Source organism: Enoplosus armatus, chromosome 8 (genome assembly GCF_043641665.1).
Source record: "Enoplosus armatus isolate fEnoArm2 chromosome 8, fEnoArm2.hap1, whole genome shotgun sequence".
NCBI lineage: Eukaryota > Metazoa > Chordata > Actinopteri > Centrarchiformes > Enoplosidae > Enoplosus > Enoplosus armatus.
This window is the reverse complement of record NC_092187.1, coordinates 22,699,493-22,719,256: the sequence shown is the minus strand read 5'-3', so window position 1 is coordinate 22,719,256 and position 19,764 is coordinate 22,699,493. Positions and strand designations below refer to the sequence as shown.

Below are 19,764 nucleotides of genomic sequence, written 5' to 3'. Positions count from 1 at the left end.
TAGTTATATCAAGTTCAACTAAAAATAACACTTGAGAATCATTCAGATCAAGAGGGAAGAGAGCTGCGATGAAGTTACTGGAAAAATTCAAACAATCTAAGCAGAATTCTACAAAGTTTTCTCTGAATATTGATTGTACCTCATTCAAAAAGGAGACATTCAAAAACTGTGTTCAGGTGATAAATTGCCTAATTAACTGCAATTTTACCCTCCTCCATGAAATGTGGGAACTGCGATTTTGGCACACTGTCGGAGCTGTTCTTCTCAATTTCGGCCATGGAGGCAGGCAAGCCGGAGTGGGATCCATCCATCTTCATGAGGCCTCCTGTGGATCCAATCAGAGGCCCGCCGGCAGGGCTCCCAGGGAGTGGGATGCCGCCGCCCTGAATGACAGAAATTTCATTGGTCTTCATGGTCAGGCCACCACTGAAGGCGGCAGCATACTGGTTCCACAGAGATGCGTCAAAGTTCATTTGTGGAGCACCCAGTTCTTTGGGGGCCTGCATAATTTCTGGCAATATCTTAGCCTCTGAGCTCATTGCCATCAGTGCCATAGGATTATCCAGAGACAGACGCTGGCCACGCCGTGACGAGTTGTTCCACATGTGAGTGCCAATATGTACCTGAAAGACAAGACACACCGTTAATTACAATCTCATCGAAACGCTTGATATTACATTATTCCCGAGTACGCATTTAAAAATGGACCGAAAATGACATTCAGCACTTTGACAAGACATACCTTTAGATTTCCCTTGGTGGTGAAAGCCCTGCCACAGATGTTGCAGGCAAAAGGCTTCTCCCCTGTATGAGTGCGCTCATGGATCTGCAAGGCGCTGGCAGATGAGAAGTTCTTGCCACAGGCATTACACACGTGCTGTTTGGTTGATCGTCGCGGTGCGGTGGAGACCGAGGAGGACATGGCTGTTCCCTGAGGCATATGGGAGCTGAACAAACCATGGGGGCCCAAAGGATTCTCTGAAGGGATCTTCATCTCCAGACTGGCCAGACTTGATGGTAACCTCATGAAAGACATGTTACCAGGAACTGTTGGCACAAGAGATGGAAAATTAGATCAAAGCTTCCAACATTACAGCCTCTGAAATATTTTTATCAAACAAAAAAAAAAACTCACCATAGTCTCCATTTGTGAATTGAATGCCAGGTTCTTCTTTAATCGCTTTGGGGATGAAGCTGCTTGATGCTGTGAGGTCAAGGGCTCCACTTGACTCAGTGCCACCTTGAGCGCCACCATCAGATTCTGGTTTTGACAAACTGCGGGCAAATTCATCAACAGCAGACTCAGGAGACTTGCAACTACTCATGTTGTTAACTGGGGAAGATGAGTGAAACGACATGGCAGAGTCAGAAATGGCAGGACTACGGCCATTCTGATATTCCTGCTCTCTAGGAGCTGATGGGGATTCTTTGGCTGTTCCCTCGCTATCCGAGGCGGTGCTACTCTGTCGTTTCAGTGCAAGAGCAGAGGTGAGATTCTTCAACACATCCAGGCTGGAAAACACGGCAGTGGCTGCATGTTGTTGTGGTTGTTCCTCAGGGGCAGATGGGAGGGAATCTGAAGTGTTGTTTGGCTTGTGGGAGTTCAGCTCTGGCTCATGATCCTCCATGCTTGCGTCAAAACCATTGGCATCCACAGGCATGTCCTCTGGTAGAGATGGCTCCAATGCTTCTGCTGCTTCAAACTGGTTTTCTGGCATCGGGGTGTTGGGGATCTGCCCACCCATGTGCATACGAATGTGCTGCTGGAGAACCACAGCATTCGTGAACTTCTTCTGGCAGATGGGACATGAGTGCTGCATTTTAAGGGGAGTGTTAGCCCTGTGCACTCCATAATGGGCCTTGAGGTTACCCTTGGTGGAGAATGCGCGGCCACAGATTTTGCACTTGTAGGGCCTCTCGCCGGTGTGTGTGCGATAATGCATTTTGAGTGAGCTCTGGCAACTGAGTACCCTATGGCAGATTACACACTCGTTGGGGTCACTGGTTCTCTTTTCCAGACCATCCACCATCTGCTGAAGTTTTGCGGTTCCAGAGCTTTGTTCTCCGGGGAGAGCAGTACCGTTCATATGATGCAGTGCTCCAAGCAATTCTTTGGCATCCTTCTGATTCGGATCCAGTCCCGTCTCATGGCCATACACATTAGAGGAAACAGATGGGGAGCTATCGCTTGTTGATGGTGAGGTTCTCTGGGAAAATGGGTCCCCTGCAAGGCTGTCAAATGTTGTCTTCAATCCTGGCATGGATGACGAATGGAACCCAGTAGCAGGATGGCCTATCATAGGCTTAACTTCAGTCAAATTTGACTCATCCATGGGCACAGACATGCCAAAGGGAATGCCACTGCTGGTGGGAATATTGTCAAGGTGTTCTGGCACAGGATGTGGGTTCATGCCGATGGTAGGATACTTGTCTTTATGCCTCTGAAAATGCACTTTGAGGTTTCCTTTGGTTGTGAAGCGGTTTCCGCATATGTTACACTTGAAGGGCCTCTCGCCGGTGTGAGAACGTAAGTGAATCTGAAGAGCACTGTCATTGCCAAAGGTCTTTCCACAGTACTTGCACTTGTGCTTGTATAATGAGTCACCATTCTTTGATTCTGGTGGGTGGTTCAGCATTTTTGTCTTCATTTTTTTGGAGGACTCAATCCCTGCTTGGATACCACTGAAGGTGCTAGGGAAACCCATGACACCTGGTGACTGTGGCAGTAGTGCTGGTAAACGGCTAGCCAGATCTGGAATGCCCTTCAAAATATCTGTTTTAGAAGTCATTGAACCCAATCCTCCAGGTAGAGAGGTAGGGATGCCAGTAGGGAGAGGTAGTTTACCTTGCTTCATCGTCTCCATAGAAAGGCTCTGACTGCCGGTCCTTTTTCCAATCAGAGCTGCTGCAGCAGACAGCTGTTGAGAGAGATGTGCGCCGAGGGCTTTCAGAGGATCCATTACTGCCCCTACGGATGACTGGAGACCCTGTGGAGTCATCATAGCTACTTGGATTCGAATCTGTTCTGTGAGCTGGATTTGCTGTAGCTGCTGCTGCTGGAGGCACACCAACTGTTCCAGGATCATCGGGATGGCCTGCACAGCTTCCTGTGATGAGGTCAGAGACGTATTCTGTGACGAATGTTGGGAGACAGCCACTTTAGTGTCTGCCATGGTTTCAAGTGTGACATTTGAATCTTGCAGTTTGGATAAGGGATGGAAAGTCATCTCAGGGTTAGCAGCCATGTCCGCCTGATCCTGTTGTCCTAAGTCCTCTGCATTCATGCTGGAGTCTTCCTCTGTTCTTTCCAGATGGTCTGTGTTGACATTTGATAGGGAATGACTACTGGACTGGCTATCATCATGGTCACTCGTAAGGCCTTCAGGGGAGCCTTGCGAATATTCCTCAGGCACTTCATTGCCATCTCCATCTTTCATGATGACCACTTGCTGACTTTTAGTGCAATTCTTCTCATGCTCAAGATATTCTGCCTCATCAAAGAATTCAGCACAGCACTTGTTGCAGACCCTGGTCTCGTCCATTCTGAACCTCTTCATATCATTTCCAGTCTCCTCAGCTTGATCATCTCGAAGAAGCCCTTAAACAAGAGGGCACAAGGTTTAAATTAATGATAGTCATACAGTTGTGACAATATCTGACCAATAAAATTACTTAGTATAACACATTTGCAAGTTTAGAAAACAATTTTATTGCTAATGTGTCACGATAAGTCAAACTGTGGTAACAGATAAACAAGACCCTGCACAACAGACTTGTAATATATTTCAACTTTGTGGTGCTTATGTTACATTTTTGACGAAGCATTCGTTTGATTCCATGTAATGAGGTATGTTAGGTTGGTGTGTTCATTGGATACTCTTGTAAGGTGTTCCTTTTATTTTGTCCACTCCCTGTAGGTCACTGCACTGGGCTGTTAAGGACTCTGAATGTGGCTATTGTCCACAGGACCAGCAGAGGGCAATCATCTACCTTTGACATTATCCAGAACAATGCCCAAAAAGACAAAGAGCCATGGGCATTACATTTCTGAAACAGGGTTTGCTAAAAATGAGATCTGTTTCCAGTGCCACATGGGGGGCAAAATGTGTGATACCAAACTAAAATCCAGTAAAAAGGTGAATCTAGGTTCCACAATAAGGGTATAAAATAGAGTAGACAAGAAAGTATACAAAACAAAGTTTACTATTCAAAGAAAGACTGAAAGAAAAAAAAATGGTTAATCTATTGTTGATTTCAGTCAAGCATTTCTGCAGCCTGTGAAAGCCTGATAAGTGCTCCTGTGTGCATTTTAATTTGTCTGCTAACCAAGAGGCCATTTCACAACTGGGTGTATTGTTAAATGCTAATGCCTCAGAGAAAGGGGGTAGACCACCTGTTTGCATTTGCACAAGGAAACTGTTGGACTTGTTAATTGCTCACCAGGAGGTATTGAAACCAAAAAAAAAAAAAAAAAAAAAAAAAGTTGCAAACTGCATTACACCATCTCTATGGAGGAAACAGCGAGACTCAGCCAAACACATTTGCGCACTATACAGTACTGCTGCGCTTATCTTAATCCAAGTAACTTCGATAGAAACAACAACAACAACACACAAGGTTTAACTGAGGAATATTTAACCATGTACTCTCTCCTAATCTTCACAACGTGTCGATTATTAAGTAAAAATAAAGAGGCAACGCTCCAGTTTACCACTTGACGGCGCATGACCTGTGTGTGATCACCTTTACTGGGGTACATGACACGAGGTCAGACTACAACATTCAACTCACGGAACCTGCGTGGTGCACAAACCGCACACTCTTCTCAAACAACAATGTTCTATATACACAAGTCAGGACGCACCGCAGCTCTCCAAACGCCGCGTTAACAAAGTTTCCTGGGTATAAAAAGGTGATGTCTACGGCAGCGCTGGAGCTTGCATATGGCAACACCAAAACGCACCCCCACCCAGTCTCCACAAAAAGGCCACTGCTCCATCCCCCACCTCTACACATATGTACGAAAGGAAACAGTCATGCATTAAACTGGGGGATTTATTGCCTTTAGGTCAGCTTACTCCAGAGTCACATTTCATACAGTTTTAGGCCACCTTCGTTTAAAACCTCAATTTTGGCGCAAACAAACTCCACAAACATGGAGATATACGTTGTTATATTAGATACAGCAAGACTCCAAGCACAGTATACATTTGTATCATTACAATTTACACCACCAACAATGGCCACTGTAACAATAGCCGACAGTCTAAATCCAGTCAGAGAGCTTGGAGAGCACGCACTAATATGTGCCATCAATTAAAAGCGGTGCGTCATGATAAATGAGACCAGTCAGAAATATCTGAATGAAGTAAAAGAAAAAGAAACATACACATAAAAGAGAGCAGAGCGGCCGAGACACTCATTCTCTGCCACACAACTTCCTCCAGTCTATCAAACAATCCAACAGGTAGCGACACCCGCCTCAGCGAAGCCCCCAAAAAAGTTCAAAGGGACGCACCGTCTTCAATTTGCCCACCGAATAACTACAAAACACCGACGAGTAATGGGTTCAGGATGGAGCCGGTCCCTCAGCTGAACATTAGGACCACGTAAAAAGTTCCAAATAAGAGGATGCGACTCGGCCGAGAACAAGTGAAAACTTCCACTGTTACATTTAACACACGACCCTCGCGAGCACCTGTGTTGTGTTGAAAATGATTTCTTAATAATTTGTCGCCTCCCGGGACTCCGGGTAACTTTACCTCCTGGTCAATTCAAACGGACAGCGACAGGTCAAAGTGCGTGAGGAACAATGTAAAAGGCAGCCCCCCCCCTCCCCTCTTCCAAAAAGAAAAACTTTGAGATAAAATGTCGATAGTTCGCAGTCCTGCATGGCGGTGCTACATGTTGAACTTTCTGGGTAAGCGGCTCTCTCTCCGCCTGTGTGTAAACTTACCATTTCCTAACGAACCGGGCTCGTCGGAGTTGATGTGCTGCGGTTTGGCTTGCTTGCGCCTCGACATGGTGCAACCATCAGGAGCAAAGAGTTGCAAACAATTTTCCTCTCCTTCTTCTACAAATTCCTCGGCTTGGAAAATTAGCCCCTCAAGTAGAAATGCGCATGTCAACGTAATTATTATTATCAATAATGCATTGCGATTTATCACGGTCCTCTGACAGCTGATTGGCTCCAGTCCAAGTGCTCACACATTATTCAAATGTGCTCCCTATTGATGAGCGGAGCGGAGTGGCAGGAGGGGGCGGGAGGAGCCATGCTAGTGGATGGACTGCAGGATGGAGGCAGGGTTAATAACACCCAACTCATCGCTCTTTTCCCTGTTCATGAAAATATATATATATATATATATATTTGTCACGGACAGACACAACTGAGCAAAGGATCAGTCAAACAATATCGTCTTAAACTGGTATTCTGCTCACAACCTGTGGCACTTTTAACCAGAAACACCGGGATATTATAATTATAAGCGTTTAAATAGTAACCTTACGTACTTTGTGGTGTTTATTTCCTATTAGATTCTTATCAAATTCATACACACATGCTGGAGCTCGTGTGTGTATAGTGCTTTTTCTGCAGGGACTCATTGCGCATGCATGCTGCACAACACTTTGCAGGAAACTCATCATATTTTGTATCTTTTATCCTTTCACAGTATCACTGTAATGTATTTAGGATGTTCCTGCATCTGTGGTAAGGAAACGTCAGCTCATGGTGATCTCATCATACACACACGTGGTATCACTGTTATGTTCTCATAATAATCCTTGAGACATTTATAGATTCTAATTAATATCAAGGGATCACTAACTTTAAAAGTTTTATTGAAACTCCAAATACAGTCAAAGGTTAGAGCAGTTTTGTACAGTAATGGAGGGAACACACACATTAACTTGGTTTACACAGCATTTTTTTGAGGCTGACATTGTTATTTATGATGTAGGTTTACAAAAGACATTTCAGCCATCACAGAAAATACCAAACATGACATGACTATAACAAATGATACATTTTAAAGGATAATAAAACAAAATATACATGCTTTTTTTGGTTCACGGTGGTTGTTATTGTGACTGGAAGTTACTGTTTTCCCCCATTTAAATGTCCGTTACTTGTCTCTGCTCCAAAATGTTCAGTATTATATAGATCTCTTATCTACTGTGATTGTTCAAGCTAATGCAAACAATAATAATCCATTACACGGGTGGCTTTTAGCAAGAAACCTTGAGTAGCGTTCATCCTAGATGATACCTCTAACTATTGTGAGAGATTATCCATTTGCAGTGGGACTTTATTTTCTAAGAAGGCTCAATTTGTCGCATAGTTTGTCCTGTGTTTCTTACATGTCAGTGTGCTGGTGTGTCTCCCCAGTCAATAAATGTGTTGGTGCTGGTGTAACAACGTGTTGTACAAAAAGATGCCGGAATAACACTGTTGGTTCTGCTTCACATTAACATTCACCTTGTGGGCATAGTTGGAGTGCCAAAAAACATTCCAGGAAATTCATCTCACATCACTGAAGAGAATCTACGCAAGAGGAAAACCTTTATTAGTGCAGTGGTCACCTCCAGCATGTTTGAAGTGAACTCTATAATTAAAAAAAGGAGATTTACACGGGTTATATAGAACAACTGAATGGATTATTACATATTCTGAAATCTCACATTTATTTCCCTTAAAATCAGAGGGTAAAGATCCAGACATGTTCAGTGATGACACAGGATTTGGTTTTACAAAACTCTTTGTGAGTCTGGTTAACGTTCCAGTAAATCTCTTTTTGAGATCCAGACCACACCTCTAATCTTTTAGATATGAAGATATGAAGTATGCTTGAACATGACATAACTTTCCTTATTCTCACGTTACCTTGTGCAGAAAGGATTTTATCTTTGGAACGTGACATACCGAGGACATACCACGCTGTGTACAAATGCTGCTGTACAGGCTCCGAGGGGGTCACTTGAGATCATTGAAGTGTGGGAAAATCTATTTTGGGTACAAATTCATTATTCATGAGATGTAGAAGAAGAAGAGAGAAAAGAATCCCCATGGGACACTGAGATATAACAAGAATGACATTAAATATAAAACTCCTCCTGGCTTTCAGGGAGTAAACAGTGAGAAAGAAACCTGCAACAGAAAGCTCTCCTTTCACAATAAAGCGGAAACAATTCGTCTATAAGGCAAGGGAAATGTATTAATATGGCACAACTCATACACAAGGCACTTTCAAATGGCTTTACAGACATTGTTATTTATTTATTTTATATATACACACCTGGAGGCAATTCCGATGTTATAAAAAGACATGAAAACAAAAAAAAAAGCATTAGTAGACTATTATTGGATTTGTTGATGGACCAGTGATGAATGATGAAGTCATCAGCTTTGCCTCTGGTAACTTGTGACGGACACTTGCAATTATTTTGACATATAAAGACAATGAAGTGACTATATACATGAAAAAGTTATTCATACATTAGCTGATAATTTACAAATATACTATAGACAAGTGTTTACATTGAAATAAACTATAGTATACAAAGTTTGAGTAACCCTACATCTTACATGACATTGGCCTTTCTACCATTAAAGTATGCGTTATATAATGCCACAGCTGATAACTGTGAGACAAAGACAAGCCAATATATTCAGATAAACAAATGCCCTTTAAGGGACTGGCTGAAGGTGAAAAAGAGGGGAGTGCTGTCTAGACGGTTTATTGCCCCAATAAGAAACTATGCTTGAATACGCTGTGTCTTCTACTGTCAATCTAAACAAGTCAAACTGTGTGCGGTCGTAAAACTGCAGTTGTGGGAACCAGAGGGATATCAGCTCCACGATGTACACTTTTTGGAAATTAAATGACACGATTTATACAGTAAATCTGTTTAATAATAATAAAACGTGTTTTTGTGAGAGAAAAGAAATCCATCTGGCTGCTCCGTCCTCATTCTGTAAAAAGCAAGACACCATATAGACGGATAGGTCCTTGGCCTTTTCGCTGCCTTTTGTTAAAGTGTTGGCTGTTTGTTAGCCGCTGAGGTCCATTGTGGTCATTTTATTTTGGTTAAAAGCGGCACAATAACTGTTGAGGAGAGCACAGATAGCACATATACTGTGTCCTTGACTCCTCTCACCAGGTCATGTATCTGACAAAGAGTGAATCCACACTGGTCACAGATGAAAGACCTCATAATCAGCCAACATGGCAGTTTCAAAACAGCCTCGATGTGTTCACTGAATGTTTTCTATATCCAGACCTTTTTCCTGACCTATCTCCTCTGGAGCTTACACAAGAGAACGCTGCGAGATGGTCGGACGTTAAGTTTCTCAGATGCGTCATTTGCCGAGCTTTACGACGACCTTGCAGTGGACAAGCAATAACCGCCCGACACTTGCTGAGGAATTGTGAATTGAACATGTGTTTTTTAGGACTCAGTAAAAGATGAAAGGCACAGGCCAACTTGGGGAACAAGGATGAGCTTTTTCACATCAGTGTGACAATCAGTACTGTTGTCAAAACAAGGCCAATATGATGAAAAGAGCCTGTTTTACTCATCAGTGTGTTCAAATAACTAGATTTGATCTTGAAGTTTGCTAAACTGAGCTAAACTAAAATAACTTAAAGTCCCCTCCACCTTCACTGTTGCAGAATGATGTATTTCTAGTTTGAGACCAGACGGCTGTTTTCACGTTAATCTGCTGAAGAAGGAACGCTGTCGCCTTAAATCTGAGTTTAAGTCGTGCATGTACTCACATGATTTGTGATGTCACACCTATCTTGAAAGCCAATCATGCTCCAATATACAACTCACACGAGGGTGACATGGAAACATGAAACCTCACGGCGCACACACACTGAACACTGTCTTTTCAGTGAAGAAGGAGACATCTTGTGTCCAGCAGTCCAATTTTTGAAATGTAACATATTTGCCCTCTAGACAACTTTGCTTTTGAGAACATTTCTGGAGGAGAAAACACAAATAGTTCATGATCAACTATGGTCGCCAGATGTACCAGGAAACACTTTATAACGTGTCACAACCTTTCAACATTCATGATGACATTTCAGTATAATCCTGAGCTCCTTGCATTGAATCACACGCTTGAGAAGTGTTAGATTGCAAATAATTAACTGGCAACTGGAGAAACACAATGACAAAACATTGTTTTTCCTACATAGGGACCTGAAAACACAGCCAGGTGGCTCATTTCTCACCATTTCAGATGTGCTCTCTTCAACAGTGGGACCCCACAAAAAGTCTTTTAATGGTTGACCAGTTTCTTGCTCACTGGCATCAGGATTCCTTCTGAGTGTATTTCCTATATCCTGTTACATTATTTTATCCTCTGTTGGTTTTCTTCAGGTGCCCCTTAAAACATTTCCTCCCTTGTAGTCATAAATAACGTCATTAAACTCACACAAAGGACAAAGGGAAAAGTTTGCTTTTTTTTCATGCAAGACTTGATTCCCATGGAAAGGGTAAGTAATGCTGAGGACAGGCAAGCACGAATGAAAACAGTCCCGATGACCTTTTGTTGTTGCTTCGACTACCTTGGTCCTGTGTTTTTTTTCCCATTCATATTAGTCATATCACAACATAAGCTTTGCTCGTAGGCAATCAATGCCCCCTTTTTCTGTGACAGCACTGTTAAGACTACACAGACATCTTTTTTCCCTGCCACCCTTTGTTCCCAGTGATTGTACAATCATCTAAACATGGCATTATCTAGCAAATACAAGTATAGAGGCTCACTGCAATTACTATAGTGTCAGACTGTTTTCATTATTGATCGGCAAACACCCTTTCAAAAGTCCTCCTTTTCATGAACACATGTATTTAGGTCTTTTGTTTGGTAACATCAGCCTAGAATAGAGACTGAGGGCATTGAGGTGAAAGGTATTGGATGTTTGTCTGCTGTACCAATATTGTTTTTTTCCCCCATTGAATGTTGCTCTTTTGAAAGGCATCCCCCATATGAGTCATACTGCATGCCACATACTGGTCAACTGATCACATAGATGTAGATATGTAGACACAGCATATATGGAGCGGACTTTCTGTAATGAATTACATTTTTAAAGCTCCCCCTCCACTCAAAAATGTGTTTGCTTATTGTTCCTTCACCTGGATGTTTGGCCCTCACTGTGCAGAACGAAGCACGAAGCTGTTTTGACATTCATCTGTTGAAGCGTATACGGTTTGAAACTAGTTCGGAGGAGATCTTTGAATATAAAACGTGACTGCAACAAAATCTGACGAAATACAAAATCCAATTCATCAACACACCCATTTGCATGTTAAGAGTTTAACCGGAAATGGTTGTAACACTTGGGTGAAGCAGGAAGTATAAACGACTCTGTCTTTAAACTGGATCTGTGCCTTTAGAGATAACAACATGACTGCTTATTTGTCTCACACCGTTGGCTGAGGGGCTGGGAGTCGGGGCTGGGGGGTTGGGGGGGAAATTATGGGCCACAGCATTCCACAAACAACCTCTGCTCTGCTCATGAACTCTTAAAAAGTAGATTTGGATGATAATTATTGTAACCGCTGTTTATTTGCCACACTTTCTCCTTACAGGTGGATGACGTGACAGAAGAAAGCCAATGTGTGCTTTTTAGGTCTCGGTTTATAGTGATGGTAACAGTCTAATATCCTGCTCAACCCTGAGTGTGTGTGTGTGTGTGTGTCTCTGGTGCGGGGGCTGGCGGGTGAGGGGAGAGATCAGTGGCCCACACATGGCTGTAATTTAATGGAGAATTGCCCAGTGGTTCCTGTGCAGAGGTAAACACACCAATAGTCAGGCTTTTGTTATTGCATGACTATGACAACCGCCTCCATCAATAAACAATAGAGTGTTGGGGGGGGGGGACAAGGACTCACTGTATGAAGAGAACCCCACTGTGTCCACTTCTCACTCTCTCTTCTAATCAGCCACACAGTGAAGAAGCGTATGATGAGTCTGTGCAATAACGAGCCTGGAGGGCTGAAGTCACACATTAGAGCAAAAGTAAAGCTCAACAGCAGATTTGTGTTTTAAGATTAGAAACCCCCACAACTCTTACATTTAACCCGCTATTGATTTACACATTTCTATACATTTATCAAGAGGAATTGTAGTTTGGAGGGAAGAGGAGGAGGAGGAGGTCAAACTTGAAGAATTTGAGACACAATAAACAAAGAGATAGGGAGAGCTTGGCAGTCACCATCAAGCTGTGAGTCAACAGGGGGCCAATCCTTCAAATCTGAGATGCAATCTGGGCCAGGGTCATAAACATTTACAGGGTGGGAAGTGCTGAGCAGAGGGCCTGCAGGATATCAGTCCTCTCTCACTTCTAATTAGCTTATGAGAATGCACCAGTTATACAATAGCATACTTCATTTAAATAGTGGTGATTTCCAAGTGTTCATTTCAGCTGAAGGGCAAAAACAATTCTATTTAAATCAATAAGAATAGGCAATAGCAATAGGATAAAGCCAAAAATGCATCAATAGGAAACAAAGAATCTGCATGTTTCTCTTTAATGTTCACTTTTGAGAAATTAGAGGAATAAAACAATCTGATTCAGGGGCGTGTATGGCCTTCAGGAACCATACGCTTCAAATGGATGGATGTAAATTACACCAAACAACCTCAGTAACATCTGAGGAGTCAAATAAGTAAACATTGTAAATTAATACATTGATTTTGTGTTTTAAACCAAATGTAAGCAAGTTGGTTTATGGTGCAGGAGGGGACATGTTGTGCTCGTTCACACTGATGGATTAAGTTTTGCATGAAAGTGCAGTCAGATGACAAAGTGATAAGAGTGAAGTATGGGGCAGATGAAACATTGAAGATCGTAACACACCCGTGTTAACACGATCTCATGCTGCCACACCCACCAACATTATGCACACACAAACACACAGCATATGTACTCGCAACGAATGAGAGTCGCCTAAATACTGATTGATCATGTGGAGGTCACGTTTAAACATTTTCCAAAATGTCAAAATGTGTGTGAATGAAGAGAATAAATAATAAAGATATCAGTGCTGCCATGTTCCATGTTGTTTTTCTGATCACACTTTCAAGTCTTTTTGTCACTGACAGATGTGGCAACAGACGTTACAGACAAGTTACAAATAGAATAATGATTCAAGTATTTTTAAAGGCTTAATTTAACATAAGCAAAGAGCTCTCAACAGTGCCCTTGGGTGTTGGAGGGTAAAAACTTCCCTGAATACAAAAGAAACACGCTGCATAAAGCACTTGACAGTGAATGTGGTCGTTCTCCGGGGGCTCAAAGACTATAAGACACCTGGTGGGTTTTCAGGCTCTTCAATGTAGGTTTACAGGGGCCATTGACAAAGACAGCCGCAGACCTCAGAGGTATTGACTGCCTTCTGTGACCGCTGAAAGAAACTGTTAATCCCCACAGCCTCTGCCTACTGTATTCAACAATATTCACTCCCTGGCATTTAAAAATCTGTTCACTGTAAGATGAGTTGAATATCATGGTGTTCTCGTTACTTTGTGCTCTTGAAAACACAGTAGCTGTATCTGCCTCTTGGTGCCATAATATCTGATCATGAATAAGGTTAACATTTAGATAAAAAAAAAAAAAAAGAAAAAAGACATGTTGGAGCTTGTTATTGCTTCTTCTTGTCAATAAAGTTCAAAGAATCAGAGCTCATTCTACCATGAGTGCAGGGACATGGATAAGAGTGTATTATGGTTGTTATAGCAACCACAGAAATGGCTTCTACGCTGAACAATAGTCAGATGGGCCTTGGGGAGGCCCAGTGGCAACCCCCTCCACACCCACATCTGCTGCCCCCACATTCAGACTTATGGGATGTTCTGCCGATTATTTTCTGTCCTGCTTCCCCCTTTCAAAACTGACAGGCTGAGAGAATGAGACTGAAATTAGGAATTCGGCCTACATCTGTCCAGGAACTGTGATGCAGTAGCACTGTTTTGATAGGAAGTGAAAAAGAAAAAAAAAAAAGAAAAGCCATATGAGGGCCTGTTGAAGTTATTCAACTCAATGAAAAATGTGTGACAAAAGGTTTATTATGGCAAACAATTCCAGAGGAAGAGCCAGAAACATCCAGCTGGATGGGCTGTAAATAATAACAGTGCATAGCAACCAGGAAGGTATGCAGAGGTAGAATATGTATGCTGCTAGGACTTTCTCTTTTTTTTTTTTATTTTGCTTTTATTGGTGAAACATAACAGCACATAAACACAACAGGTGAATAAACGAGGCAACATACAAACATCGCGACAATTAAAACATAATTAAGATATTTCAGAGTACATGACAACGAAGTAGAGTCGGTGTGTGTGTGAGCTATGAAGATGAGAGTGAAACTTGTCAATGAGAAATACCATAACGTGTTAGGATGTAACCAAAATAATTAATTCAGCGGATGTGACGACCACAGCGACCTCTCTCTCCTCTCTGACGAGAAAGAAATGAGCAAAAGTTTGTGTGTGTGTGTGTGTGTGAGAGAGGGTGGTTTACTTTATGGGAGGCACAACTGTAAATCACAACCTAGACAAAAAGGAGAAAACCCTATAGTGCCTTTGTCCTTTGATTCCTCGTGGACAGCAGCCGCGGTAGAATTGGATTGAAGCCACCTGCCTGCCTGCAAAAGCCCCTGAATAAAAGGGAGACTATTGCTGCTTTCTGACGTGATGGAGGAAGGATTTAAGCTTTTAGTGAAAATGAATTCCCACACAATACATTCAAAGTGTGTCATTTTTTTTTTTTACAGTATCTCCCCCCCAAATTTGACTGCACAAACAGTGTCAATGAAAATCTCAAAATGTGTCACAATATCATGGAAAGGCTCATGATATTATACACGCCTTTGTCGCAGAGAAACATGCCACTAAGTAGGTAACCTACCCCGAACCCTTTGGACCCTCGACTCAGATAAAAGTAAAAAGTAAAAACCAAAAATACATTTAAAGGGACGCACAGACAAGAAGTCTTTGTTATGAAGCGTCCAAACCTGTAAGACTTGTTAGAATCCCTGTGCTGTTTGGAAATCTCTCTCCTGCTCACTGAGTCATTTCCTCTCAGGTATGCATCCACTTAGTTTTGGACCCTCACTCACACAGATACAAACAAAAGTCAGCCCTGAGTTTTCCTAATACACAGTGACCACTGGTGCATTTACAGGCAAGGGGGGGGGGTAAAGAAAGACTTCTGTCCGAGGAGGGCAACCAAACCCCCACATCCATATTGATTAAACAAATTTGCCACAAATCATTTTACAAATGCCCAGTGGGGGGCTATAGAGGTTGGTGGAAATACCCCATTCATGCTCTGTCCTCCCCCGCAGGGCCGAAGCCTCGACTCTTGGCTCGTTTAAGCGTGCTGACAGCCTCTGATCCTCCGGCCATCTGCAGGGTGGGCTGGCCAGCGCTGAGGGGTCTTTGTGTTCTAACCTTTAGGAGATTTAACAGTGAAACAGGAGGGGGAAAAAAAAATCTTGAGGTGAAGGATCCCCCTTATAGTTCTGGTTCTAGCTCATTTGCAAGACACACAAAGCAAACTGTGAAGTCAAAACGGCGTGGAGCAAAGTACTCAAACTTACTGACGGGAACCACACAAGCATCTTTATGATGAACATTTTGTTTAGCGGTTCCAGGGTCTTTAGTGAATTTTCACAATAAAAGTATCACTTTGACTGATAAGTGGCTTTCTCTGCAGCACACAGCAGATGTGCCTGGTGTGCTCTTTCAGTGTGGGTACACTTTAGCTCCGCCCTCCTCACCACGCTTCTCTTTGTGAATGAAAATGGGCGGAGACAGCTGTGCGGAGTGTATGTACATGTGCGTGAGTGAGTATTTTTGAGAGCAGGCAATCGTGTGTGTGTACATGTGCTGAGCCGTTGCCCTGCAGGGGAAAGTAAACAGGCAGTTTGTGCAGACAAATGTACACACCACAACATGGATTCCTTATTGAGTTATGATTTTACAAATAGTTCATTCGTATAATTTCTATATTTGTATACTTTTCAGTTTGGATTTTTTTTTTTTTTTTTTTTGCCAGGAGTGCTTTAGTTCACTTTCCAGATTTCATCTTATTTGGCTCAGTTCTTCAGCAGCAGTCATTTTAAATGCTGGATTAGAATATCAAATGACCTGTTGTGGGCTACTGATCAATATCTGAGATAGCTGTACGTGTTGCATGCTGCCTGTTGATAACTGAAAGTAACTCCAAAGGTGCGAATACAATCAAAGAAATGTACAAAATCAGTCACGAGATCTGAACAGCTCAATAACTGGTGAAAATCCTCATAACCAATGTTCGATCATCATATATTCTCCAGGTTCTAATCACGTTGAAGCAAACTGCAGCCGTCTCCACTGAGGCTGTTTTGGCTCTGTGTAAGGGGGCCGTCCCCTCCCCTTCTCATAACCTCAAACACATGGTCAGCTCCTATTATTTTAACTGCTTCCAGTGACTTCAGATCTCGCTCGACCTCTGAGTGCAATCAGGAGAAGGAATGGCCACATTAAAACAACCGGGCCAGGCGACAGCTTAGGTTACCCCAGTTATGAAGGGTTAGATACCACTCTGAAAGCTACCAGTGTTCATAAATGATTGATCGGTGTCTCTGGGAATAGCTTTGGAAGGTTATAAACACCAAAACATACAATATTTGGATATTTAAGTGACATGAGTTTTGGTTCTTAACGTAAAAAAGGAGAGAATTCTTTTTGATACGTGTACACGATGAATCTGCAATGACTTTAAAACTCCTTTATATCTCCTTTCTACTCATGTGGAATACATGTCTGGAGATGATCCGGCTCCTGTTCATACAGAGGTCAAAAGACCTTTGATGAGTAGGCTCAGAGGGAGCAGCTGATTTGGTGTCTGATGAGAACAACAAACAGGTAATGCATACAACAGCTGTGTATGAGAAGGCAGCCACTTCCTGCTACAACTAATATAGTAGCATTTTTATCATTCAGACAGTCAGATTCATGCAAATGCACATGCAAACATGTGCACTGGGTTATATGCATATCAAACGTCATATCAAACGTTTACTGGGATCTTGAATCTATTCCTGTATCGCTCTGCTTACAGGCCGGCCCTGAATGCTTCCCCAGAAACCTAATCCAACAAAACAGCCCATCGCTCATAAAGACGCCACATGAGTGATGTGAGCTGAGCGAGTTATAGCGACCCTGGGACACACAACTCTTCCCCTTTCTCAAACACACAAATTCCTCTGATTCGCGCTCATCTGTGATCTCAGGCAACTGTCACATCAGTTTCAGGGCAGCATTTAGAAAAATCTGTTCATACACTGGTTTTACATTACCCGTAAAAAATGACCGGGTTTGTTTGAAGACAGAAGATTCTTCGACGTTCTACTGTCGGTCTGATTGCAACTATTGACAAGCAGCTGCTTTTTGAGTAGCAAAGACATAAAATCAATATCTTTTTTTCTTGTTTGCTGCTGCTGTTAGCGGAGACGGAGGACTGAGTCAATAGTAAGCTGCTGATAATGGAGACACAAAGACAAATGCTTTTTTTCAGGATGGCTAGCTAATCCAAACCATTGTGCAAAATATCTTGCAATTATATCAAAACTGTAACGTCTACGTTGCGTTTGAATTTGAAAAAGTGGAGTCGAAAGATGGAAAGTAAGGAGGTCAGTGGGCTTAATTAGCTGATATTACTGATGACAAATAAATAATTTGTTTGAGCTAAATGACAACCCTTCAGATGTTTAGCAGCAGTGAGCAGGCCGGCGCTCACATACACTCCCCTCTGCGTATCCAGTCCTAGTCGGAAGTTACAGAGGCTTCGTCCTCTGCACAATGAGATAAATATACTACTTCGCTCTTGCCTGCAGATTTTCCTCATAAAAAAACCCTTTGATAGTTTAGCCATCTGGCCGGAGCCAAAAAAGTCCTCATAAAAGAGGCCCAAATAAGGTCAGGGGTCACTCCCTCCCTAGGTCAGGGGCCCTGGAAGGTTGTTATAGTGGACTTTACTAAAGTTGTCAGCTCAGATCCCCTTGACAAATTAAAGCACATTCTTCTCTTTTTAACAAGTATTCCATTACAGTCAGACTCCTCTAAAGGAAATGTTCATACTTAGTTTCTTTGTGGGGAGGGCAGAGAGGAGAGGGAGGGTTCACAGATATGGAATATGAACCCACCTTGATGGAGGACAAATTCATTATAAATCAAAAACATTTGTTTTTACAAAACCATCTCAATCTTACAACCAGCCAGTGAGGATATCTCTGCAGCTTGTAGTTTTCCATCAATATTTGATTATATCTCCATATCTGGAGGAGTAAACGGCCTTTACTCAACACATAGTACATTAAAGGTGCAATGACAGCCTGTCATTAACCCTGACCTGTCTGTGTCTCCGTCCGAACGTCCAGAGGATGAAAGGCTGGGGTTGGACTTATCGCACAGACACATTCAGCTGTCTGCAGAATCTGCCTGCTAACACGATACAGACACTGTGAAGTTTGGGATGAGACACAGACTACAGAGATTTCTGACTAATGTCGTCTCTTTCAAATGTTGAAATGGTGAATAGGTCCACACTTTGGAGTTGGGGAATAGTTTGACATTTTGGGAAACATGCTTATCGATGGCCAAAGCGCAAAACCTCCTATCTGCAAAATGATCCAGGAAAAGTGGGGAAAAGCCTCCTATGTTCACTTTGTGAGGCACTAATACCTAGTCGGTATTGTTAACATACAACAATATAGTAATATAGTCCCAAAACAGTGTATTATGTATTGGGTATCCTTAACAAATAGCACTCTGCAAGAAAACAACAAGTTTTGTTTGGTTTCTCAAAAAAGTGCATTTTTCAGACAGGAGGTTTTGCTCTTCGGCCATCGTTATTCGATTTCTTTCTGAGAGTTAGATGAGAGGATCGATACCACTCTCATGTTTGTGCTAATATGAAGCTACAGCCAGCAGCTTAGCTTAGCACACCGACAGGAAAAAGGGGGAAACATTAAGCCCGAGCCAGGCTAGCTGTTTCCCCCTGCTTCCATTGTTTATGCTAAGCTAAGCTAACCAGCTGTTGGCGGTAGCTTCATATTTACCGTACAGACAGGAGCATTTATTTTTTTCTCATTTAACTTGCAAAAAGCAAATGAGTGTATTTCCCAAAATGTCAAATCATTGCTTTATCAACTTAACATTAATAATAATAATAATAATAATACCACAACCCAGCTGATTCTTCAGGGCTCAGGCCGAAGTCATACCACAGATGAGGTGGGAGAACAGGAGCTGAGCAATGCTACATCTGTCTTTATGCCCTGTGACTTTCACACACATGAGAACGTGTTTGGTTCCACCTCACATGCATTCAAAAACCCATCTGAAACTGTCAAACAAATGCTCGGCATATGACAGCCCCTATGTGGCTGTGGGAAGGTCTGGACAAAGGCAAATGTTTTCCACCACACAGCTGCTCCGTTTGGAAATTTGTCTTGAGCTCATTGTCTTAACTCTTTAAAGTGTTAAAGCTCTCGCTCCATGCTCCAGTCGCTTCCTAAGGAAGGTGCTGCTGGATGATACATGGGCAGAAGTGTCCAGTTTCAGGGGGAAATGGTGAGAGAATTGGTAGGGGACGATGAGCTCCATTAAACACCACTGAAGAAGTGGACCTTGCAAGGCTGTCTGGAGCAATCAATACTGCACGAGCTACAGGTGGGAGATGGGGAGTGAGGCCACAC

General features: G+C 42.5%; 1 protein-coding gene across 1 annotated transcript; it reads right to left on the bottom strand.

Annotated features, from left to right (window-relative positions):
• Window positions 1-188: 188 nt before the first annotated feature.
• On the bottom strand, window positions 189-6,123 carry sall4 (spalt-like transcription factor 4). Its single transcript, XM_070910684.1, is given in 5 exon segments — window positions 189-623; window positions 743-1,047; window positions 1,136-3,598; window positions 5,957-6,072; window positions 6,074-6,123. Coding segments are annotated over 5 exon segments (3,369 nt in total).
• Window positions 6,124-19,764: the final 13,641 nt, after the last annotated feature.